At 41.8% G+C, this 25,844-nt stretch overlaps 1 protein-coding gene across 3 annotated transcripts in view; it reads left to right on the forward strand.

Moving 5' to 3' along the window:
- Positions 1-25,844, forward strand: part of ccser1 (coiled-coil serine-rich protein 1) — a 123,331-nt gene that overhangs the window by 70,781 nt on the left and 26,706 nt on the right. For 2 of the 3 annotated variants that reach the window (XM_072681906.1, XM_072681907.1), the window contains exon 9: positions 1,444-1,521. In XM_072681906.1, the coding sequence (XP_072538007.1) occupies positions 1,444-1,521 (78 nt within the window). Of the gene's footprint in view, positions 1-1,443; positions 1,522-15,725; positions 15,763-25,844 lie in introns of all 3 variants that reach the window. The other variant, XM_072681908.1, reaches the window with a different exon arrangement.

A 25,844-nucleotide genomic window follows, 5' to 3' on the forward strand; every position in this document is an offset into this window, starting at 1 on the left:
AGCAAAGGGGATCATGTGGCATAGATTGCAGGTACACAAGTGTTAGTAATTTATTAAAACTGCTAGAACTGAAAATCCACATTGTGATACCAGAACTATAGATTATACTGAAGCACCACAAATTGCCATACCACAAGCCCAGTAACACTGACTAAGAGAAACACACATAGTCCTGATAGAAAGTGTCCTGATAGACACATGAAGGAGAAATGTGACAGCTCCAGCTTAAATTTATAGGCCAGCAGACTGGAGAGTAAGAGTATGAGATGCTAACAGTAGGGGGTTGGTGGGGGAGGGGGCTTAACTGAAACTGTAGAGGGCAGTCAAGAGGCTGTAAATGCAAGAGGACAAATGAAGATTAATGCTTAAGCCATAACGTGTAAAGAGTTGGTGATGATTTTCTACACACTATATGATATTTGTTGGATTGATTTCTGGAGGTGATTGCGAAGGACTTGTTTTTTTTAAAGCACATCAAATTTGGAAAGCCATTGTTCTCTTCCATTTACAGGAAGTAAAGTGGAGGATGAAGGTCGAATCTTTATTTATCTGCCATTTTGATAAGCCATAAGCCATGAAATTGACTTATTACGTAAACAAGCCACGCCAGCTGTTTGTTTATTTCTTGGTCTGTGGTTTTGTACATGTCCTGGATTGCTTTTGTTGTTCCGGTTTTAGATATATGTACCTTAAGCATTCATCTAGTCCTATCAGGGGGGCTTTATTGAGGCTGTTTTAGATTTAGAAGATGGCCTTCTGTTAAAGTCGCGCTGCGTCTTTACACTTACTTTCGATCTGTAAAGGTCACCTTTCCTTTTCTCATGCAGCCAAGCGCCGGTGAAAAATAGCACAGTGCCTTTTCTGTTTGTGCATCTCAAACAAGAGTAAGCCAATCACTCAAATCCCCCTGAGTGCAGCAAGACTCAGCCAAAACACCACTGAGTTTACTGTCTGCATGGGCTCCTGATTCAGTGTCTACTGGTCACCCTTTTATGACTGTCAGAAACATGCTTACTCTCAACACGTGTACCTGATTTGACTCCCGTCTGACAGAACTGAGATCAATTTCAGAATTTGTACTTTCTGACATCATCACTAGAGTGGCTGTGCTGCCAAAAACAACTGCTCTATTTCAGGGGGACATACAGAACTGTGGCCAAAAGTGCTTTCTAGACCACTGTGAGAAATGATAAAATACCTCCCAGTGTTCAGCCTGGCAGCCTATTGGCTGAGCTTGCCTGGTTCAATTTTTATGATCTTCATTGGATGCCAATAGCGAAGTATGTTGACCTGATGCTTTTTCTTTTCTTTTCCTTTTTTTTCTTCTTTCTGCATTACATTTATTATTTTTAGCAGCTTGCTGTTCAAACATATGTCTGGCATGGAGATGAAACACTGCCATGTAATTTTGTTCACCGTGTGTGTGTTTGTTTTCCCTAATAGGAAGCTGCCCGTACTGTACAGAAACCTCTTTGCCAAAAAGCTGACAAAACAACCCAGACAGATCTCACAGTCCCAGAGGTGAGTCCTCATTATTCCACCATAAGAAAACTCTTAATGGCTGCTTTAATGTCTTGGGTTTCATTGAACGCTGTCAATTGTCTTTGAACTGAAAAACAGGTCTTGTCTTGTTTTTTTGTTTTTTTTTTTTTGTCCCGAATATATTTGCCAACTTTTACACTATAATCCTTGGCAATAAATGCCCTGGGTCCAGATAGCGCTGGTGAATTGAACACTTTTACAGTGGAAAGAAGAAAGAAGGAGTCATTTAAAGCATAAAGCGCATGCACGTCAACTAGAGTATTTGTATTTGTATTTTTTTTGGGGGGTGGGCAAGTAGTCCTCAAGCACTAAGTGCGAACCAGTATAATTTACAGACGTTAGCAAATGAGAGGTACTTCAAAATCCTTTTCAGGAACCCTCTGATCAGTGCATAAGTACCTACACTTGCTTTACACCGTACACCTGAAGAGGCGATTATGCAGCAAATGTGGGTTTTTTTGTACGGTGAATAGCAGGATGGCCATCCACTTGCAGGCATCTTGGGGAATTTCGGCACCTCTTTTAGAATGTTTTACATATGAAAACATGCAACTCTTTATGAAATTGCGTTTATTCACCAGCAAAGAGTTATTCTGATTGGTGATTGGTGGTTTTTTTTTCATATCATATAAATGCGTCCATGCTGCCGAGTGAAGTACTCTGACAATGTAATTTTTCCCTTTTTTTCCTCTATTCCCCTATTCAGTAAGACATTCAGTCACACTCCTATGGAGATACAAGCCATTTTTCACCCCAGTGTTTAGCATCTCTGTAGACGTTGCCGTTCTGTATTATAGATAATGTGTTTCTATGATGTGAATTCGAACGACAACGTCTAATTGGTTTACCATCCACTTTGCTAATACAACGCAGATGTGTTGCCGCCCCTCGAAGCTCTTATCTCTTATGTCCTTAGTTAAAAGAGCCCTAGAAAGCCAAGATGTTAAAAAGAGCACTATATTTGCTCACCGGAAATGAACCAGTGTTTTCTCTGTGAGTTTGCACCTTTTTTATTTTTTTCGGTGGAGCTGCCAAAATAGTGTCTGCGTGGAAGTGCCGAAAAGGTAGAGTAGGCGGATGTAGATGTGGATCTTCTTCCTGCCTGTTTCAGAAGCACAGAAGGTGGATCAGTGAGCAAAGAGGAACCACGCAACGCTCACACACACACACTCACACGAATGACCCCTGGGCTTCCTGTGTGCAGCACACGCTATCATCACTTTCCCTGCTCAGCAATAGAGGAGTTGCGCCTCCACTTCATGCAAGTGCACCACTATATAGGTTACTGCATTGAGGACACACAAATATCTGAAAGTGTGTCTACAAGTGGGTCAGCTATTTCTAAGGCAGCTTTGACTTGAGGAGGTCATTGGTTTTTTTTTCTTTTTCCTTATTTCTCTCCTGTTTTTTTTTTTCTGGAGCACCCCGCCTCTCTCTTACTGGGCTAATTAGCTGAAGGGGAGAAGAAGCGAAGGTTTTGTGTCCTCTGTTGAGCCACAGAGCACCAGAGGGAGCAGACTGGCCTCGTTCGTACGCACTGGCCACACGCTCTCCCAGCAGCCGCCGCAAAGACTTCTCAAAGTCCCGCACCGCCGCTGCTCGGACCCAGCGCGCAGCGCGGAAGGCCAGGTTCACGCAGCGACGAGAGAAGAGCCCTGGCCAGATGCAGAAGAGCCAGACTAGAGTGGCTAACGTCTGCTCGTCTATTTTCGGACACGTAGAGTGATGATCTCCTGTCTCTCTCTCAAAACGTCACTGTTCTACACAAGCTCCAGCTGAGATACAAGCTGATCGTGAATTAACTCATAAACCCTCAGAATGCAGTTTTTGCTCCAAGCATACGGCCGAGCAACTGAGAATGTAGAATGTGGAGACTACATGTCGGCTCCCCCGACCCAGTTTTAGCCTAACCTGGTTAGTTTATGTTGTAAGACTAATTCGAAAGAATGCACAAACGTCTCAGAAAGGATCGGTAAAGGAAAAAAAATATGTCGTCAGATATTTTGAGAGCTAAAGGGTGTTCATACGCAGCTCGAGCCAGCTCTCTACTTGTGGTTACCCTTTTGTCTAGTTTGTGGCGTATGCCACTTAACTTCCAGTTCTTCCTGTGCCATTGCTATGCCCCTATTTAAATAAGTAGGCACTTAGGAGCTCATTTACTCTGGCGGTCTTCACTCTGTGGCTTATATATGAAATTTTATGGATTACTTTCTGTTTTTCATAAGATATCCCTCCCAGTCATAAATCTTATTTAGAGAAATGACAGCTCATTAAAGTGCTTGAATATTTAGCCAAATGGAACGCCCCTTCCAGCCAGAATGAGTCGTAGCCGGTGCTGGGGCCAGACACTTGGATCTATATGGGCAGGAGATGGGTGGGAGTGGGTGGATTGATCAGCAGTCAGCTCTGTTGGTGAAGGACACCTGTTGATGGGATTGCATTGGAGATCTCCAGCACCATCAGGCTCATTGGTCATGGCCAGAATGCTTTCAGCTTGCATTGCTTTGACCCATTAATTTAGTATTTTAAAGCTTTTCGTCATCTTTTTTCTTTTTTTCCCCCCTGATCTGTCTGCGCATTAGGCCGAATCTGCTCACCAAGACTCAAGCTGAGACCCATCTGATCTTCCAGTTCGGGTCCACAGCTGTTAAACTCAGAGCTCCGTTGTTCAAGCACAGGCCGCTTTACTCTCAGCGTGGTCCTAAGTGTGGTCAGAATATGAGAGTAGAGACTTCACAGGATTACATGCATAGAGAGCTGTAATAGCCTGTCTTAAGTGTGCTTGCACTCAGAACAGCAAAGTCAAAGACTGACATTTGCAGAATTTTAATTGGAGAGTTAAAAATCTTCCTTTAGGACGGATTACTCCAGCCACAGTCTTCTGATGGCTTCAGAAAGCATAGGTATTCATTCCAGTGTTGCACAATCGCACTTGATTTCAGTAATTATGCTCCCTTCTTTCGTGAAGAGATGAGCTCATTAGCAGAATCAGATGGTGTTGTGCTGGGCTGTAACGAATATCTGTACACACCGCAGCACTCAGTTGACTGGGTTGAGTACTCCTGTTATCGGGTGTTTGATCTAGGCTGGAGTGGAAAGACTGCTGAGCAATTGTGTATCATAATTAACTAAAATAAGAAAAGCATTTTTTGTGACTCTTTTGGCTGATTATTCTCGGGAATGCTGTCCTGTCTACACAGTAACAGTACATTTGTATAAAAAAGGAAAATTGCAGGATCACTTTCCATAACATCAACAGACAAAAATAGTAGTTCATGTTGTTTCTATCTAGAGACGGTACAGTGGCATGAGAATGTTTGGGCACCCCATGGTCAAAATTTCTGACTTGATTTCCTAAAGGTATGAAGTTAAAGATGATTTCTGCAATATTTCAAACAAGACTACTTTTTTATTTCTGACTTTTACAGTTTCAAAATAACAAAAAAGGAAGGGAGCCTGAAGCAAATGTTTAGGCACCCTGCATGGTCAGTACTTAGTAACATCCCAGTTGGAAAGCATCACAGCTTGTAAATGCTTTTTGCAGCTGGCTAGGTGTCTTTCAGGTCTGGTTTGGGGGAATTTGACCTGTTTTTCATTGAGAGTCTTGCACACACTGCTCCTTTGAAGTCTATATACAGATTTTGAAAGATGTTTAGGTCAGGTGACTATGGGGCCAGCTATAAGCTTGAGTCTCTTTAAAGTAGTTCACTATGGCGGTGAGATATGTTTAGTATCACTATCCTGCTGTATTATTTGCATTATCTGCATTTCTTTGCAGATGATGTGAATTCTTTATTTATATTAATGATTTAATTAGATCCATTCTTCCTCTACCAGCAGAATGCTGCCATGCCACTGACCATATCAGTCCACCCCTTTGTTGAATTTTGTTGTGTTGTTTGTCTTCCATGAAAAGTTGAGTTCAGAGTGATAAGCAGCTGCTTAGAGGAGTGCATGCCTGCTGATTTAGGAGGCAGGTTATTTATACAGCTTTAATTTTGATTTGCATCATCTGCCTTTTTCTAATGATGATTTTCCTAAGATGATTGAATTAGCCATAGCCCTTGGTCAACATTATCTGACAGCTCAGAGTGGCGTGCCCAAGCATTTGCATGGTATTCTCTTAAACTCTACGCAAACCCCACAAGTCTTGCTTAGAATGTTCTAAGGTCATCCTCTACAGGGGTGGCAGTGGTGGCTCAATGGTTAGAGCATTTATTGACCACAAGGTTCTAGGTATAATACCTGGGTCTTCTAAGCAGTCACTGTTTGGCTATCCCTGCTTTCGGACCCAAACCTTCTTAGCTGGGATATGCAAAAAGTAGTATGCTATTGTACTGTATAAGTTTATAACTGACAATAACAGCACATTATTACATTATTATTACTATAATGTATATTATAGTAGTTATAGAATGACGTGTCCAGACCAGGGGTGCCTAAACTATTAATTAATAAGGAATTTTCATGCCTTTCTCAAATAACCGTCCGTCTTATTTTTTTTCTTGCTAAAAAATACATAACAGACCCCATATATGCATACATCTATCAGTCATGTTTTAAAAATCCCTCTTCTCCTTTAACATGAAAGATTCATTATTCATGACTAACTAGTTACTGCTTGCAAACGTTAGCTAATTGACTGACTATTAAGTATTTCAATTACCATATTAGCACCATTTTCGAGTTACTTTTTTAAAAACTGCATATATATGGATGTTTTTGCTCTCTCTACGGCGACCACCTAGGTCCATGCTCAGGTCAGTGAGTTATCATCTTCTTCCAGACAGCAGCTCCTTGACCGTAATTCTCCCAGAAGTCGCGTGATTGGACAGGAACACCACGGCGGTGGCAGAGGCCCCATTCTAGGTGATGTAATGCCAGCTGTCCCAGCTCTGGCGTCTGAGCCCTCCTCCCTCTACTCCACCTGCACCATCTGCATGCTTCTATGCAGGTGTAGAATGAGGGTTATTGCAGCCATGAACAAGGAATAGGGGCTTTATGATTGTTTTACCATGACCCATCAATTTTTACTAGCTTGACCGTCTCTGCGTGTGCCAGTGCCCGTAAAGCATCTTCAGAGGACAGAGAATGAGACAAACACAGCCCTGTGAATTTTACTTGGAACGTCCTCTTTTCCACTTCAGATCCTCAACTGCTTTGATTAGTCCTTCTTTTATTTCAAAATCAGTTAGTGTTTTACCCACTAATAGCATTGAAAAATTACATGAAAGCTTGCAGTTTCATCTAAACGTCTGCAGTTGTCTAATTACCACCCCTCATTTAGTGGTCTTAAGGCATGTCAGTCCCAAGATGTGAAAGAACCTAGCTATTTCTGAGGTTATATCAAATGCCTTCATGTTAAAAAACGAATTGTTTAAATATATAAACAATAACAGTGTGTTCTGTTAAAGCTGAATCTTCACCGGCTTGGTTGGGTGCCACGGGTTAAATGCTCATATCATTCATCTTTCTTATTCTTTGCACTGTGAGTGCCACCGTGTTTAAGTGATGGTCATGGAAATGCAAATCTCTTGAGAAGCTTTGACTTTCTGGGTGGGAAGGCCGTTCAAGTGAAGCTTCCCAGTTCCGAATTAGTCACGAAGGCAGCATTAATAGTGAGCAATATTGAATGAATTATTCATGAACTGCTGCAAAACTGATGTAATTTATGTAGCTATAGAGTGAGGAACTGAAATGTGGGCCTCACATATAGACCCTTGAGATGGCTTTATGTGCTGAAACCTTTACGCAACCTGATGGTCAAACTATAAAGTTTAAAAATCATCAAAGTTCAATGTGACACATTCAGTTATTAGAATAGTTAGCTAAAGTAGTAGCTTGTTTTTTTTCCCATACATCCCAGTGAGATTACTGACTGGAGACCTCCACTGATGTTCTAAATTGGCACATAAAACGATGCTGTTATGTAGAGCTACAGGCCATGTACATTTCATAACAATATATAGATGCCAGTTAATACAGTACGTTATCTTGGCAGCCATTACAGCTGTGTTTCGCTCTGAGTAGCTCAGTGCTCTAAGGCGCTACCACTATGACCCAGGGGTCACGAAACCGAATCCCCGAAAAGCCAGAGTCCGAGAGAGCACAGTTGTGATTGGCTTTTGGTTTGGTTTCATAAAAATCATTTTATAAAAGGTTGAAAATGATGTCGAGTTTCAAACCAGTTTCAAGTAAAGTGTAAAGCTTCACTTTATGCAATATGGGTAACATTTAATTTTGTAATTATAATAAGCATCAAGCAACCAAAGTTTGTGTGAAAATTTCACCATGTCAAACCAGCGTCCGGGTGTTTGAGAGGTTAACACGCCTGGCCAAACATCTGAGCTGAAGTGAGTTCTGTAGATCTCTCCGGAGGGTTCTGGAGCTCCCCCATCCTGCCCGCTGACCGCGCTGTCCATATTGTGGCTGTGTGCTTGTGTGGGCTGTTGACTAACCATGCTCCAAAGATGCGTGTGCTTCGATTCCAGGGCCGGGCACGTGCCAGCGCTTCTGCTTCTGCTTCTGCTCCGTCTCGCAGGCAGCCTTGTGAGTTTCCTCTGTGTTGTCGATTTGCCGTGTGGTGGTTCCACCAAAAGCATGGCATGCGAGTGCCCCAGAGCTGGGCACTCCTACTCCCTCACTGATGCTCCTGGATTCCCGCCTGCTTATTCCGAGGTCTCTTTGTCCCTGCACACACAATCTTGCCTTTTGCACAGCCACCCCCAACTCCTGCCTGCCAGTTTCTGGTCTGTCTGTGTCTCCTTTCTTGTTTTTCTCTGTCAGTTTCCTTCACATTTACTCAGTCATCTCATGGTTTGTTCGTTTATCTATCTTTTCAACTCATTCCTCCTCGCTGCTCCTGTGTGTATCCCAGTTCTTGTCTGGATTCATTGCACTCAGTGATATGAAGGATATTATGGGTTTCAGTGTGTCAGACTCAGATGTTTTTCCACGCTGGCTGTGAAAAGTTCGGATCACAACTGATTCTCACTGGTACTTAAATTAGGTACAGAAAATAGCAGAGTAAGGTTTTGTTAACAGCTGTACTGTAGGTGATATGTACTGAAGAAGAGCTGGGTATTTATGTTAGCATTAACATTTAGGGGCAGTGATGGCTCAGTGGGGAGAGAACTGGCTTATTGGGCACAGGGTTGTGGGTTTGATACCTGGGTTCAACAAGCTGCTATGGGCATGTGTTCTGTATGTGTGTTTGCTCAAAAGTGTGTATGTGTGTATTCACTGCACAGAGGGGTGGAACTCATTATTCCATCAGTTGTCTTTTTCTAATGGTAAGTTCTGAGTTTTAACAAATGATCAGGTTTACTGTATGGTGCAACTTCCAATAGGAACAGAATGCATTACCAGCACCCCCTTTTGTAGTGTGGACATGTGTTTTCCTCACCATTGTCACCATTCTTCCCTAAACATGTGACATTACAGTGGAATTTACTGCACCTTGTTACTCCAGCTATTTATCCAGTTTATGGGATATTTTACTGTCTATTTTCTCATACAAAAGTGGACATGTTGGGTATTTCAGTGTAGTTCAGTCAGTCTGGCTTAGTACTTGCTTCCCACTTTGCCCGAAATACTCCACAAAACTCCGTAAAACGTATTCAGTTAATACCTAGAACCTGTTTAGCACTATAATGTAATTTGGTGGCTGTAATGTAATGTAACTGCCTTGAAACTTACCAGCGTGTTACCAACATATGTTACCTAGTATGTTGTACCACACATGTACCTGGTTAATACCTACAGCTTACTGTAAAAGAATGCATTATTTACTAAGCTTTATATTTTATCTTTGGTATGAAGAGTAGGCTTTGCTTTAATAATGATTGGCTTTTGATTCCAAGGCTGTTTTTAAAACCACATTTTTCACAAAAGCAAAGTAATTTAAAAGTATGATCCAGTGCTGAGAACATCCTTAAAGCTGTTGCAGAACTCTTAACATACATGTACAAATGGCCATACAAATTCTGAGAGTTCTGTAGCAGTGCACCAGCTTATTAAAAAACATTTTGTTGCTTGGCAGCTGTTACCTACTGTTAATGGACATTGTTGCTTTGGCTGAAGAAGTGTTCATTGCCATTATTTATAGCTAAGTAGTTAAATGACTATTGGTGTTTTGTTCCCACGTATTGCTTTTAGAAAAAGCAGTAGGCACAAGTTTTGGGCAACAACAACAACTGTCCCCTAACCGCATAAAGATCCTTGTAACACAGGTTGATTGCTTCACCTTTGGCCACAGAGGTGGTTTAAACAGCTGGAAGGTTTGATTGGTGAGCACTTGCATCACAACAAGAAGATGAAAGCCGTTGGTTAAGTCATTATTTCCCAAGGCGGATGGGTTAGGGTCGCAGGTATATGCATATTGTTTGTTTTCCCCAGCTAAACCTGTTAGTTCAAAGGTGCCTTCAAACTTTCGACAGGGATACCTTCAGACTTTGGACAGGTCCTCGTTGGTCCGTCCTTCATGCTGTAATTGCCTCCGGTTTCAGTGCTTAAACCCGACCTCAATCTCAGCTTCACATCTATTTTATATTTAATCCCCCAGACCCAGTGCTTCAAAGATGGAGGGCAAAAAAAAAAAAGTCTCACAGGCACGCATACGTTCATGCCCTGCGTCGGCTGCGTGTGGGTGTGAGTGTGTTGAATGGTAATCCACACAGACAGAGGCGAGAGAGTGGCACCCCGTGCTCGCTCTGCCCAAGGCGGCTGGATTGGGAAGATGAAAGCCCTGTTGTTTACTCAGGTGGAGGAGCTAGCTGCAGGAAGGCAGGAGGCCTCCGATGCTTTGATCCTCTTTTGTCTGTTTTTACTGATGTATGGAATGCTGCCTGCTTTACTTTATGAGCATGTGGTGTACACCGAGGGGAAACCAAACAAAACAAAAGGGGAAAAATGCACAGAAAGGATATGGTTTCTTTCTGACTCTGAAATGTTCCTCTTCTTGTTTTTTGGTTGTAAGTGGGATGGGCCCTCCTGGGGCGTTTCTGCCACTCTTTCCCACCAATGCACCAATGCAGATTCAGTGGAGATGAGGAGGTGTTTTGTCTCGTTTTCATTCGCGGAATCTGTTTAATTGTCTTCCAAAGTAGCTTCCTTAGAAGCTTCAGAGCCTACTTTGGTGCACCACTAGTTTAATGCACCTAACCTAGTTCCTTACATGCTAGGAATTACAGAGCGCGTGCCATCCCTGTCACACATTACGGTATTACTTTTGAAGTGTGTATCACGGCAAGACTGACAGAGTCCTGACTTCTCTGCGTTTCCGTCCTCTTCACGATGGGCCTTTCCTGGGAGCTTTGCGCGCGGCTGAAGGCGAGCAGGCGCTCGTTTTTTGAAGTGCGTCTCAGGCCATAATTAAGTGCTGCTCTGCGCCGCTATGTACCGGATTAGATTTGGATAAGTGTGCTGGAGTGGAGCCAGGCAGCAGGCAGGCGGTCAAAACCCCCCCACACCCCCCACCCCCTCCCATGCTCCTCATCTGAGCTAATGAGAATGCATCCCTCAGGAAGTCCCATAGCTACAGCCCCACAGCTACATCCATCTCCCGGCTCCCAGCACTCTGTCAGCTGGAGAGGATCCGTGCAGGAGGCTGGGAAACCGAGATTGAGGGGGAGCCCGTTGGTGGAAGAGGCCTGGATACAGGAAGGAAACACATGGAGATGAGAGGGTCTTACTAAGAGTAATGGGAGTGGGGTTAGGTTGGATTTAGCCTGGGAGCTGTGTGCATTTTAAGTGCTTATGAGCTTAACACGGCACTGCGTGTGGGCTTAGCGCTAAGGCAGCATCAGGTGCGGCACTGAGCATGTGTAGGCACCAAAGGTGAACAGGAGCCCTTCTGATGGTACTTGAGTGCATTTTTCCCTGTAACAGTACATCTTTGAGTGCAATTTTAACAGCTTTAGTTTTACTACTTTCACATTTTCTTGTTTTTAAAAAAAATATTCAATGTAGGTATTTTAATATTTTTTGCAAAAACATCTTTTTTCTTACCTTTTCTTGTACTTAAAAAAGCAAAACTGAGCTCTTAACTTTGTATTTTATTAAATGTATATTAAATTCTTGTACTCTATACTGTTTGAAGAGCAAAACACATATTTTATCCTGTTAACTTATCATTGGATATCCCAGTTTGGAGGTTGACCCCTTCAGTAAAGATTTAAACACTGCCTCTGAATATTACTGGAGCCAGTTAGCTTAGCTAAATGCCTAGTATAAGCAATAATTCCAAAGGTGATTCCAAAGATCTTTTTTCTTTCTGAATGCCACTTGATTTTCTGAATTATGAAGGCGTTTACGAGTCAAAATAGGAATATTGCTACATCCACACTAAAACAAGCTAATACTTCTTCACATTGAAATGATGTTGCACAAAGCAGTGTTGGCTTTAAAGTAGCAAAATCTGTCATTCAACTAAAACAACAAAGCAATTATAAGGATGTTTGGAAGGACAGTAAACGTAGGCCAAAACATACAACATTTTTGTTTACCAATGGGGCCGACAATTGTGTCATAGCAATGTTAAATGATCAGACATCATGCTACAACTTTTTTGCTGCTTCTACAAAACTACAAAAAATTCTACCAAAATTCCACTTTCTCATTTTCCATGTCATATCTACCAGAGGCAAGTTATATCTGCTAAATGTCATTTATTTTACTCTAGTCTTGGCAACACTGAGTACATTATTAATATCATGGCATGTTGGGGCATTGACTTCTGGTGAAATGTGGTGGAAATATCTCAATATATATATCAGAAAAAATATATATTGCAATGCCATTTTTTTCAATATTGCACACAATATTGTCTTCATGTGAAAAAATTAGGACACCACCTGAAAACATTTGTCTTTTTTAACATATTTAAACGTATGGACATTTGAGATGATGTGTCGCCAAAAATCTACTAACTAAACAAATGCCTTTTAAAAAGAATGTGTAAAACGTGATTAATAGAAAAGCAATTTTCTTTGTAAGGAAAGGGTTAGGACACCCCCACATTCATATACAATACAATTCCTAACATTAGAATCAGCTGCAGATGATTAGGACATGGCTGGAGAGGATTATGGAGGGGCCTGTCTTACTTAAACCTCAGACATTAGGTTTGGTTTGCTCTTGATTATTGAAGTGAGTGGTATCACCATATCAACGTCATATTTTCATGCGGGTATATGTTTATTTACATGTTTAGAGCTTTAAGGAACTCGTTTTCGTACATGAATTAAAGGCCTAGGCATTTGCAGTAATCTCTTCTCCTCTGGTTGGTGCTGTGCTTGCGTGAGAACATTAACCAGCAGGATGGCTGAAGATCACTCGGTTGTTTTATTAAGTGGTGAGCCAGCTGATTAAAGAGTTCTTCAGGGATGAATGTTAAATACATTTATCTAAGTTTCTCTTTACACTTCATGTTAGCCTCGAAAATACCATCTCCTCCATCTTTTCTGCATGGATACAACAGCTCTCATATTGTAATGTTCATCCCGAAGCCAGGTTGAACCTGGTGCCCATGATGATAACTTTGTCAAGGTAATGACTACGGCCTAAAGAACTGACAGAAGTGTTGGCTCTCTATAGACTCAGCTGGCTGTGGGCTGCCTGTGGGGCATTCTCAGTTATTAGCAGAAGCCAAGTACCCTTCGACGTGTGCCTCCCTCGCTCTTTCTCTCTCTGGCTCTCTGGCTCTCTTGCTCTCCCTCATGCCCGGTGTCTTTCGTCCCTCTTTCCTCTCTCCTCGAGGGCCCTGCGCGACAGAACGTGCAGGCGACACCTCGCTGGGGACAGATGGCCAGGAAAGGCAAGAACATTGTGGCACCATAAAGAAGTTAATAAATAATTAAATCGGCAATGACATCTACCCTTGTGTCTATTCTTGCTTATGGCCTCAAGAATGCACACTTGTTTTCGTAGGCTTGGCCTGCGGACATTTTTGCGTGGGGAATGCCACAGAAGGACGAGCCATGTTCCTTGCCAGTCAAACTGCACGTGACACGCATTTTGGTTTTGCAGCATTTGCCTTTGAAAATGTTATCTGTGTTTTAGCACAAGCTCTGAAACACGACCGGAGCCTGCTAGCCAGCATTGATGTTTTTTGATGTCTACCTTTGTTGATGCAGTTGTGTAGTTACGTTCCTTTAGCAGACATTTCTTTCCTTCTGAATGACTTACTTTGATAGTTATTGGCCGAGGAGGAGAGACTCAGCTGCGGCCTTTGGCTTCTGACACTAGACTGTCACCCGGCATAGGCTGCGCCTAGACATATCAGTGGGAAGATTAATTTACTTGAGTAGTGGGGTCCATAGTGCTCCCATCCCGATCTTTCATTAGACAGGAAGAGAAATAATTCATGATATGCCGTGCCCCCCCCCCCCCCCCCACCATCTCATTTTATTAAAGCTCAGGACAAATTACCATTTTTACAGTTGTTTCGGGCTCTCTTGTTATTTTTCACGGCTTGGCACCACCTCTCTCTCTCTTCCCTTCTCTTGGCGATGACATTTCTCCCTCCATTTTTTTCCCTCCCTCCATCCACTCAGTGGCTCTGACTCCACTGTGCAGAGTGAGTCATTCTCCTCAGCCCTCCCACCCACTACCTCCTTAAGCTTCTGCAGGTTCACTTCTCCACACTGCTCTCACAGCCTCCACTTCTATCCCTCCTGTCTGATTTTAAACACTGCTGGGAGCCTCCTCATGTCAGCCTTTCTGCATTTTAACCTTTTCTTTTCTTAATCACATCATGTCTTCATCACATTTGATCAAACAAAATTGGTCAGGAAACCAAAAAATCTTGAAAACTTTGGCCCAAAACGTGGCCTCAAGTTTACATTAGAAAGTAGCCAGAAGATTTTACTCAAGTCTAAAATCCTGGTTGTATTTTATATTTGGAAGAAGTCAAATAAATAATTTTATTTTATTAAGTGTAACTTAAACATTAGCCCCTTTTTGTATTTATATTGGCCCCCCAAAAAATGAGCCTCTAATGTAAGACTGAAAATAACTTGTGTGTTCTAGTTATAAATAGCCATAAAACTAGCCCATATTTTACATTTGAAAAAAACAAACAAACTTTAATCTGGCCTTACAATTAACCTAAAATTAATAGCCAGAAAATGATACTTTCGCTTTAAAAGTGGCTCATATTTTGCAATTAATACCTGTAAAAGTAGCTGGAAAGGTTTCCTTTGGCCTAAAATTAACCTATATTTTATTTTAGAAAATATCTTGGCCAAGTGGGGCAGTGGTGGTTCAGCGGTGAGAGCGCAGGGATATCGATAACAGGGTTGTGGGTTCGATTCCCGGGCTCGGCAAGCTGCCACTGTTGGGCCCTTGAGCAAGCCCCTTTACCCTCTCTGCTCCCCGGGCGCTGGAGTTGGCTGCCCACCGCTCTGGGTGTGTGTGTGTACTCACTGCCCCTAATACATGTGTGTGTGTGAGTGTGTGTTCACTACCAGATGGGTTAAATGCAGAGGACACATTTCGCTGTACACTGTACAGTGACAAATACGTGCACCTTTCCCTCTATTCCCTCCTCTTTCCCCTATTCTCTCCTTTCACTATCATTGTCTTTGTCTCTAAACACAATTGTCTATATTTCATATTCAAAAAGCAACCTGAAACGCTTCCTTTTGAAAATGTGAAATTAACATTTTTGCCCATATTTTACATGTAAATCTTGCCTAATAAATGAGTACATACCTGAATATTATTACAGTTGATTATAAGCAAGACTAATATTCCAAAATTACTACAGTTAAATCATGCCTTGTTATACCTCTAGTTCACAGAACTAAACAGTAGGTGTTGGTTCTTTGAAATAATTGCTAATGGAATTGTGCTGCCTTTGTAACTGCAATAGTATAATTCTCCTGGAGGTTTTGTTCTTTAGCCATTTATTTTTTTTGCCCACTCAACCGCTGAGCAATGTTAAATCACACGTCTGCCTTCCCAGCTCTTCCCTTGATGCATCGTATGAGTACTAAGGCATCATCATACCTGCATAATGATACCCCTCATTGCAACTTGTATGTCATTATGTGCACCTTTTGTTCTTGTTTCACTCCACTACATTCTGTTTTTTTTGTTTTGTGTTTTGTGCGCATCATGTTCATCCATCTCTGTTGTTGTTGTGTTCTCTCGTCCCTCCCCTGCTCTTCCTGTGGGCGCAGTAAGCAGCCAGAGCCTGCGAAGGAGGCAGCTTTGCAGGTAGGGGGTCTCTCTGTATGAAGCAGCCTTGTCTGGCTCTAATCAAAGGCAGGTCGCTTTTTTCCCCCGCCAATCCTCACCCCGGCTAATTAAGGCAAACAGCAGAGCTTTCAGAATTGCATCAACAAATAATCATGCACAAATGTGTTAATCGCCATGGTGTGCTTTATGAAATTACATTGATTGTTGGGTGGTAATCTTATCACTATGATCTTAATCGCCTCGATCAGGGGACATGTTGATTACTGCCTGTCTCTTCGTCCACGCACACCATATCCCCAGCCTTTTCCCATTAAATAGTGGGCCGTCTTTTCATCTTTTTTTTTGTTTGTTTGTTAATATTCTGCTTCAAAATCTTCTCCTTTGGTAGCGCCTTAATGCTGTTTTGCCTTAAGGGTGCTAGCGCTCACGTAGAGCTCGCCTCCCAAATACAAATCATAACCTGCGCTGTAAGCGCGACAGTGAGCAGCGCGGGAAAAGATGACAGCGAGGAGAAATGAAGGATGTGGATTTAGAGCGGAGGAAGCATTTGGGCAGTTATTTAAGTCTCAGATTTGTGAGGAATGTGGATGAAATGGAAGAAGACTCACAAATACATATTTATAGAGCAAACCTCCAAAGCTTTAACAAAAAAAAAAGTAGATGCACTGTAAGTAGATGCCCCCCCCCCCTCCATCCACTGCGCAAGGTAGTGGGTGAACAGTAGGGGTTTTAATGCGAGAAACACTAAGCCCTGCTCTTCCTGTCTCTGTGACTTTGTAGTGCTGTGCTAGATTTTGGGCAGTTGTGTAAAACTATGTGACAATAGATGCTTAAATGGTTCTTTGCTTTATTAAGGTGTTTTTAGTTTGATGCTTCTATATAGAACTTTTGCTGCATTTCTTAGTACTGTATAGAACTCTTTGACCGCATTTACACCTGGTCACTTCGTAGGACTATTTTTTGGATTGTAACCTCATAAGATTTTTAGTCACATGTGGATCAAATGCGTATCTGAATGGAAGATGCAAATTTGTTTGTTGCTTGGCAATTATTACAGTTCTTTCGGTTGTACTGGGAGGAGTTTTGGTTGTCAAATGTGTCTTAGGGAATTGAAAGTGTTTACACTGCTATGTGTCTCAGACCACCTCCTTAAAGTGGTTTGGGTGATTGAATTTGTATCTGGTTTAAATGAGTCTTAAGTGCATTTTATACAGCTTGGCCTCATCCAGCTATAATCCTGATATTCGAGAAGCATGAAGTGACCAGGTGTAAATCAGGTGTTTGTTGTATTTGCACATGTATTGTCTTTATCATAGTACATTGTGGTCAGTGTTATATTTTTTTTTTTGCCTTTGAAATACTGATATTGCAGAAGGTGCCAATATTTAATTTCCTTGAGCCTTCTGAGTGAATGATCAAAGTGAATTTTGGTAGGGGAAACATGCCTGAAGCCATTCCTCCCTTAATCTAAGGTTCAAAAATTCCATCTCTACCTTGTCCATGTGTCTATGACAAGTCTGCACAGCCCTCCACTACCCTATCACCTGGCCTTTAACCTTGTCATCTATAATTCCTGTCTACACACATCAGAGGTGGACTTTGCTTTCTATCACCAAAAAAAAAGCCACCCGAAATCCAGCCCAAAATATTTCTTTCTATCCCCTCTCTGTCTTCTCAAACAGAGAAGCAAACAGACGTTTAGTTTGATTTGAGAACAATTTGATCAAAGCATTGCAGGTTATTTGTTAACCATGTAACATTTAATTGTAATATGCATCAAGTTATTTGTCAATCACAATATTTAGAAATACAATCTCAGTACATCTTCCACATGTCCATAATGACTTTGAGAAAGGCATTGCGATGATATGCAGGGAAATTTCTAGTGAAGAAAACAAATCCAGCCACTCTAAGTGGATAAAAAGTGAAGAATTATATGTTTGACAATATTGTTTTTTTCCTAGCAGTATGTCTGAAAATCCACTATTCACATCTATCCACATGGTAACACAAAAACGAACCTAAAGAAGAGGTCATGAAGACCTAAAGTTTGATGTTAAGTTGATGTTCCTCAAAAAAGCAGTGTTACGGTCAAAACAGACCTAAACACAGTGCAAAGCACATTGTTCACTGTGTTCCAACAGCAGCTCCCCATAACTGGATCTCAAGTTCAAAAGTTTTAAAACCCGATTCATACCACGACAAACCATGTCCCAATCAAAAAAATATATATATCGTTTTTTTTACATTGGTGCGGTAATGGCGTTGTCACAAAGCCACAAATGGACGTTTTGTAGCATTTTTTTTGAAGAGTGCAGGATGTTCTTTCACAGTGTAATGAAAGAGTAAACACAGTCATTAGTTGGCGACAAGAATGCTCAAGTTAACATTGTGTTGGTAGTATTTTCAAAAACAAACTTACTGAATAAATATCCATCCTGGAGAGTGCTGTGGATGGGAGGCCAAAACTCAGAGAAAAAGATAAGGTTTAAAATATATCTCAATACTTTGGAAGTGCTTGAAAAAGCAGTGTGAGGTTCTCTATTATCCAATGAGAAGACCCACTATACTGTCAAAAAGAATGGCTCAAAGATTGTGTGTTTTGCAATGATTGCTGATACACCTGAAAAATGAATGCAGGCAAAATAGGAAATCAGTGCAGTTCATTGTGTTTATCAGCACTGTTTTTTTCCCTTTAGTGAGCAACAGAACAAACACGTAAAAAATTATGTGTATGACGTGCATGCATGTCAGTAATTCTTTTTGACTGCCAGTATATTTTACTGGCTAGAAGGGCATGTAAGGTTATTCATGCCTGTAACAAGAATACTGAAAGGTGTGGAGCGACATCTGTTTCATTAATTCAAAAAGAGGTTAGAGAGTCCTGCAAGCATACAGTGCTTTATAGGGCAGAGAGTTGCCAAGATCCAACTTCTATTGATCCACTGCACATCAACTCCTGCACAGGTAGCACACAAAAGCCTGAGAAATCAGCCATGCATAAGGTACTTTATGATCTCTGGACTTTTATGATTCTCCTACTTACAAAGCTCGAGGGCATACATAATGGAATTACGGTAATGATATCAGAAGGTCTGCATACTGGAAAGATTTGTGCGCTGCATTCAGACAATAATGCGAATGAACCAAACCGATAAAATGAGACTTTCTCGGTTATGTCCTGCTAGATGACTGATCTGCAAACACGATAGACGTTGAGGTTACAGTGACGTATGAGTAAACCTAGGGAAACAGGGCCAGTTATACCATTTAAGTACTTCTAATGAACACAAAAAACAGACTGAGTAAGACAGGCTGTAATTGCAAACCTCTATAGCACAGAAGTTGCATTTATTACCCTGAGAAATGTTTGATGGAAGGTTATAGAGAGTTCATACTTACATGTTTTACTTACACCGATCAGCCATAACATTAGTACCACCGGATGCTATGCCTAATATTTATTAGGTCCCCCTTCTGCCGCCACACTAGATCTGAGCATTCGAGGCATGGACTCCACAAGACCTCTGATGGTGTCCTGTGGTATTTGGCAGCAAGACATTAGCAGCAGATCCTTTAGGTCCTGTAAGGTGTGAGGTGGGGCTTCCATGCATCACATCAATGAGCCTTGGATGCCTATGACCTATGGCGTCTTGTGGTAGGTACTGGCCGCTGCAAACCCACAAGACCGTCCTGATTTTTTTGAGATGTTTTGGTTGGTCGTCCAGCCATCGCATTTTGGTCCTTGTCAAAGTGTCTCAGATTCTTATGCTTGCCCATTTCTCCTGCTTTTAACGCATCACCTCCATGAACTGACTGATCACTTGCTGCCTAATATGCTCTACCCATTGACAGATGCCACTGTAGATGAAGATAATCAATGTTTTTCACTTCACCTGTCAATGGTGCTAATGTTATGTCTGAACGGTGTGTATTATGTTTATTTTTTAAGGATGGGCAGTTTAGCCAAATTTGTTATTTGAATTTGCATTATTCAAAAAATACACACTGGACGTCACCACAGATTCCGTACTGTCTTACTGTTACTGATAATCTGGACTCAGTGTTAGGGGCAGTCTCAAGTGTTTTACATAAACAGACAAATGCTAATCATCATTTTCACTTTAAGCTAACATTTCAAGCCCTATTCACTTTGAATTTCACCTCGTATTTCTACCATTTAGCTTGGGTAAAGAGTTCAAATTTGACGAAAGGCCGCGTTAACATTGATCTGGATATTTTTGGCCTCCTGTCCACACAAACGCAGTGAACAGTGCTTTGTACAACACAAAGTGAGAACATTTGTTGTTGTTAGAGCACAACTGTATTTAGGTCTATTTTGGCCGTTTTACTTGAATCGTAATTTACACGAAATTGTTGGAGTAATTTTACATGAAACTTTGTGAGGTGTTCGTGTCCCCTGCTGGTCTGGCATGCATTGTAGAGTTGCATCACAAGCATTGTAGATTGTATTTGTGTCTTGTGTGGATGGAGAGACTTTTAGAACCACAGCTGGAAACAGGAAAACAAATACATGTTCAAAAATATTCTGATACGTGTGGACAGGGTCTAAATGTTTCTGAAGGTTTTTATTCTATTAGGGCTATTTGAGCAGAGTGTCAAATGTGCTTGAGCTTCCTGTTTATCTCAGCCCAAATGGAAGCAGATGAAGAAGAGCTGTCCGGGAAACAGTAAACACTAACCACTAGCGCTACAACTATGAATAGAGGAGACATAATGGCATCATGTGCAATTTGGAGCCATAACAACTCCCAAATAAATATTTACCAGTACCGAGACTCCATGGGAAAAGGAGCACTGCGGCACAAAGTTTGTATCGTGTGTGTTTTGTTGGGAAGTTGCTAAGCAACGGTAGAGGTACACATCATGTATTTAGAAGGAAATCTGATTATTGAGCGACTCCTGCAGACTGAGAGTTCTCTCATTATCAGATTGCTGAAGTGCTTGTAAACGAGTCGAACGAATTATTGCCAGAATCTGATTTTCTGGAGTTATCAGATTATTTTGTACGAGGGCACAAACTCACTGTGTCCGTCTAGATCTAAGGTGTGCTGGGATGCAAAAAGACATGATGAACAGGTTCTGAAATAGCTATATTAGGGCTACTCAATATATTACATGTTCCTTGTGTATTGTGGCTCTTCACAGCACTGAGATTGCAGATGTCTGCATCATTCCCTGGTATCAACATTAATGTGGCTCAAACCTGGCCCCCAACTGGCATTTACAACTGGTCTACATACCAGTTAAAATAAAGATGTGATTTTTGGAACCCTTATATATTTTTGTTTGATGTACATTTGCTGAATAAAAAAAACTAATCTTCATGAATACATAAACAGCACCATTTACCATGATCATTACAACGAAATGATTTAATAAATATTTAAATTGTAATAATAATAATAATAATAATAAGACTAATAATAACAATTACTGCAAGTGCAACTGTACTGTGTTTAATACTTTAGCTATCCGTGTGTTCAGGTTCAGGCGGCTGGAGTCTGGAAGAACACAATTGGCCGTGCTCTATCCAGGTGGGTAGCATTAAGCAGTGTTGCCCAGCACAGGCGTCTGTTAGCTGGTGCGGTGGAGCTGGGCACCAGGCGCCTTTCTCCAAACGTGTCGGCTGCCCGGCAACGCTGCATCGGCAGCAGTTCGAAAAGAGGTGGTGGCTGGCTTTACATGTATTGGAGGAGACGTGATAAAGCCTTACTCCTATTGTCGGGATAATTGCTAGTGCTAGGGGGAGTTATGAACAGGTGGGTTGACTGGCAGTACCTAATGTGGCAGTACAACCTTTGGGCCATCATTCCAAGTGATAAGTGGTCCGCTAGGAAATGCCAGAAGTCAGCATTGCTATCGGGGTCCACATGAGTCTCTAATCAGTCATTTAGTCGTGTTTATTGTGGGCTGTGAGTAAATTCTGACCAATAGCAGATGTTGTTTGGGTGTTCAGATGAATCAAGGCATTTACATCAATAAATAATTCATGTCAAAAATAATACAGACATCTTCCGACCACATTACATCAAGGGTTCGTCTGGGTGTTTTCAGCATTGCAAGGCATTTTGTGTTTATAATATGAAGAAACGTAACTGCCATGTGGTCCTTTGCCCATATCTTGCAGTCTGGAATTAATTTCACTAAAGTGGATCTTTCATTTTTTTAAACCTAAACATGTGTTTGGTTTTTTGTGAGTCTGTACCAGTGTGATAACGAGACATTGTGCATCTCATGTAGCACACAGGAACATACGCCTAGCTTATGCAAGTATCTCCTTGCTCGGATTGCCCCTAATGGAAGCCGAGTGAAACCTAGCTTCAGAAAACAGCGCCTACTTGTGTGTGTGTTTGTTGGTGCATGCGGAGGGCAAAGTGTACGTGCTAGATGAACAGGTCACTGGAGTCTCATGAACATGCATCTGTGATGACAGCTTGAGAATTCTCTCCCACTCTCGAAGAAGATCATTTGGTTCATTTGTTCGCATGCGCCGGTGATTTAGTGTGATATCATCGAACTAGAACAGAGCAATGGAAAAAATTGAATACGTTCAAAATCCAAAATTGATTGCGCGGAAGGAAAGACTTCTGTGAACCCTGAAAGTTTTTATTTATTTATTTACTTACTTACTTACTGACTTACATTTTCCAACCGCTCATTTGCCAGCTATTTGCCCATGGATTGCTTGGATGATGACTAGCCGCGCAAAATTGATTAATTTGTCTTGGAGCACATGCTTGTCTCCAGGCTCGTGTCAGTTAATCTGTCAGTAACAGCCCTTTGCAATTTCTCAGCTTTGCATGGCTACAGGCGGAAAAGGAGCGGGTGTACTGATTGTTAGATTAAAACTTGTAGAGCGATGTATTATTAACCAGCCCACAGAGCTGGGCTGTCTATTCTTGGAGTTGTTAGTGCAAGCTGGGATCAGACAACCCCCCTGTCGCCCTCCCCCAACTACAAGCCTAGCTGTGTAGACTAAGGATATATGCTTTTATGGTGCGATCAGGCAGCTTCCATAAAGTGGTTCCTTTTGCAAGTGGACAAAAACAAGTAAAGCACCCCCGTGAATATTTCAGCAAACACTCCAAACAATTGATAAAAGTTCACCATCACCATCAAAAACACTAGCAAAAGAAAACTGGCCGGTTAGCTCAGGGCGTGAAAATTCGTGTTGTCTACTTGTAGCCTTGATTTGCTGGAGGGCAAAAAGCTCCCGAGTGAGACAGACTTTGCCTTATTTCTTACATTTTTCAAGTGTAACTGTCAATTGAACTTTGGGGGTGGGGGTGGAGGTGAAGTTGGGGGGCTGGGGGGTTCATTCAGTGATTGACATAAATGCTTGTCAGTAATACACTGAAGTTCTAATTTATTCATCTCAAGGATCTAATTCCCTGCATTAAATTATCAAGTTTGTCATTACGGAGCAAAGGGTCATTTAGTAATTACGCTTAATTTGTACCATTTGATTAATTCTGTTAGAAACCTCGACTTCCGCGCTGGAGTTAATTATGAATGTGAAAAGTTGAAAACATTTAATAAACCACTTCTCTGTATTGCCTCACATTTACAAATGAGATCAGGGTCTGCGTGGAAGATTCTTTTTTTGCAGATATTAAGGCTGTGCTGTTTCAGTCCAAAGCTCTACAGCACCAGTACCTCAGCTGAAGCGTACAGATGGTCTTTCACTGTTGTGCCGTGTCTGTGTGCTTGTTATTGCAAGCCTGGCATTCTTCCCTAAACCATTTGCACATTTTTTTTTGTTTGTTGTTGTTGTTATTAAATATCCCAACACAGAAGTTCTGCTATAGCTTTTTCATTTTGTCATAGCTGGTATAAGTAGATTCTCTTTCCTGTTCATTAGGCATGCGCTTGCTTGTTTCACACAGCTCGGCTATTAACAAGCTCACATAGGTCTGGAGATGAAGGCAGAGAAAGAACCTCTGTGTGTTGTGCGCTAAGAAGCACAAGCAAGTGCGCTGGTCTTATTAAAGAAGTCGCAAAGCGTACCAAAGTACGTTACACAAGCCGCCCTCCTAAACCCCCCACAGATGTCGCGTATCAGCGAAAGAGCGATTTTTCACACAAGTTCGACTCAAGCCTAGTCTGTTGCTTTAAAAGCAGTGGGTTTAAAACCAAACCCTTCTGGCTTCCTTCTCTTTTCACACTGGCCCAGCCAAATTTAGGTTAACACCAACTCTCTCCCTCTCCCACTACTCTCTCCCTCTCTCGCTCGCTCTCGTTCTCCAAAGCCGCAAACACCTAAGTGCTGTTGCTCAGCGATGCTGCAAACATCTAGAGATGTACTTGAGTGTCGGTGCTGGATACCTGTCTCCATATGGGTCCCATTAAAACCTCACACAGCCATCTGCAACCTCATCATGCTCGGATCTCCAAACTGCTCCTCTCAGCTCTCGGCTCCAGTTTGGCAGTCACGCTTGGTAGTCTGCCCTGATTCCTTTTGCCGTTAACTATTGTACAACAAGGTGTGGCCTGCTCACCACTACACTTTTACCAAACCATGAAAGAACAGCTTCAGTTTCTTGACTTCGTGGAGTTGAAACTGTTGAGTTAGCGTCTTTTTGGTATTAATTACATTGCACTTTGTTTTTTTAACAATGTTAGCCAATTAACACCTCTTTCTTCTTTTTGCATGTATCCTTTTGAGGATTAGTGGGACTATATGGTTCCAAATGTGAGCAGCAATCCAGCCTGGCAGCCATTTATAGAAAATGCCTGCTGCTCGCTCCATACTGTACTTTCTGTTTGCCAGTATGTCACAAGCCCAGTCATCTGTGAGACGGTTGCTGCAAAGACACACAGCTCCCTCACTCTACAGCAGTTAATATTTTTACTCTTCTGTGTTGTGTATGCTTGGGCTGTAGTGAAATTGGGTGAGGTTTGGGTGTTTATGGAACTTCTCTCAGAGTAAGAATGCTGACTCAGGCGAGGTTTTTGCCTCTAACATTGAGGGGATGAACACTGAACACAATTGAGTGAGCCTGATAAATATGGCTCCAGGGATAGGAGGGGGAGATATTTTTAGGATCTGCAGCTAAATCTTGTAGCATGAGCTAGACTGCTACCCAACGTGGTCACGTCAACCCTTGATTTTGCACACACACGTTTTCTTTTCACGCCCCAAAGACCCAAAGCGCACCTATGCTGTTAGTCCTGCAAGTGCCACCAGAACACAGAACAAGAGCTCTGAAGGTGCCCTGTGCACTGCAGATTGGATTTGTTGATCCAGCACATCACTGAAACGCTCTGTTTTACCAGCGGGAGAACCGCATGCCTTTCTTTGTTTTAAAACAGCATGTGTTCTTTAGGCTACACAGCACATTCACCTGCTATAAACCAGCTATTTCACATCAATAGTCGACAAACAACATCAAATATCAGTCCACACCTACACACACACACACACACGTGACTTCTGGGCTGCAGTGTTTTAAAGGAGCTGGGAGCTATATATAATATATTTTACTCCCTATAGAAACTGCTACTAAAAATACATTGATTTTACTTCAGTATTAGTATTAGCTGCATATCTTCTCTAAACTGTGAAGCTATATTATTTATACAAACACAGATATTGATTCAGTATCTGCTGATACTCAGCATTAAGAGACCTGATCATCACATCAGTAAGCATTTCTCTAGTAACACCAGTAGCTACAGAAACTTTCACTATTGCGCTGCACCCCATTGCAGCGGGGCTATTGATTAGAAGAGAGTGGACGCTGCTCTCTGTCAGGTACAATCATTCAGAATATACTGATAATAATTGCTGCGAGCATGTGAGGTATTTAGCAATAGCAGTTGGACCTGGTTCAGGTTCAGGGTTCAATTTAATTCCTGTGCAGGCAGGAACAACCAGAACAGCGGTCATGGCAAAGACATTTAATGTTCTGCCTGGACTCTGAAAAGTAATGCCACAAATGCTGGTTTGATGTGAAATCAGAACATGTTTGTTTTCCTTCTCATTTCTTTCTTCACAAATGAATACAGAAACACGTGTAATAAGCCAGTTGACTTTCACTTGTTTATTTGCAAAGAAAATAGGATGAAGATCAGGC

This window comes from Salminus brasiliensis, chromosome 6 (genome assembly GCF_030463535.1).
Source record: "Salminus brasiliensis chromosome 6, fSalBra1.hap2, whole genome shotgun sequence".
In the NCBI taxonomy this organism is placed as follows: Eukaryota; Metazoa; Chordata; class Actinopteri; order Characiformes; family Bryconidae; genus Salminus; species Salminus brasiliensis.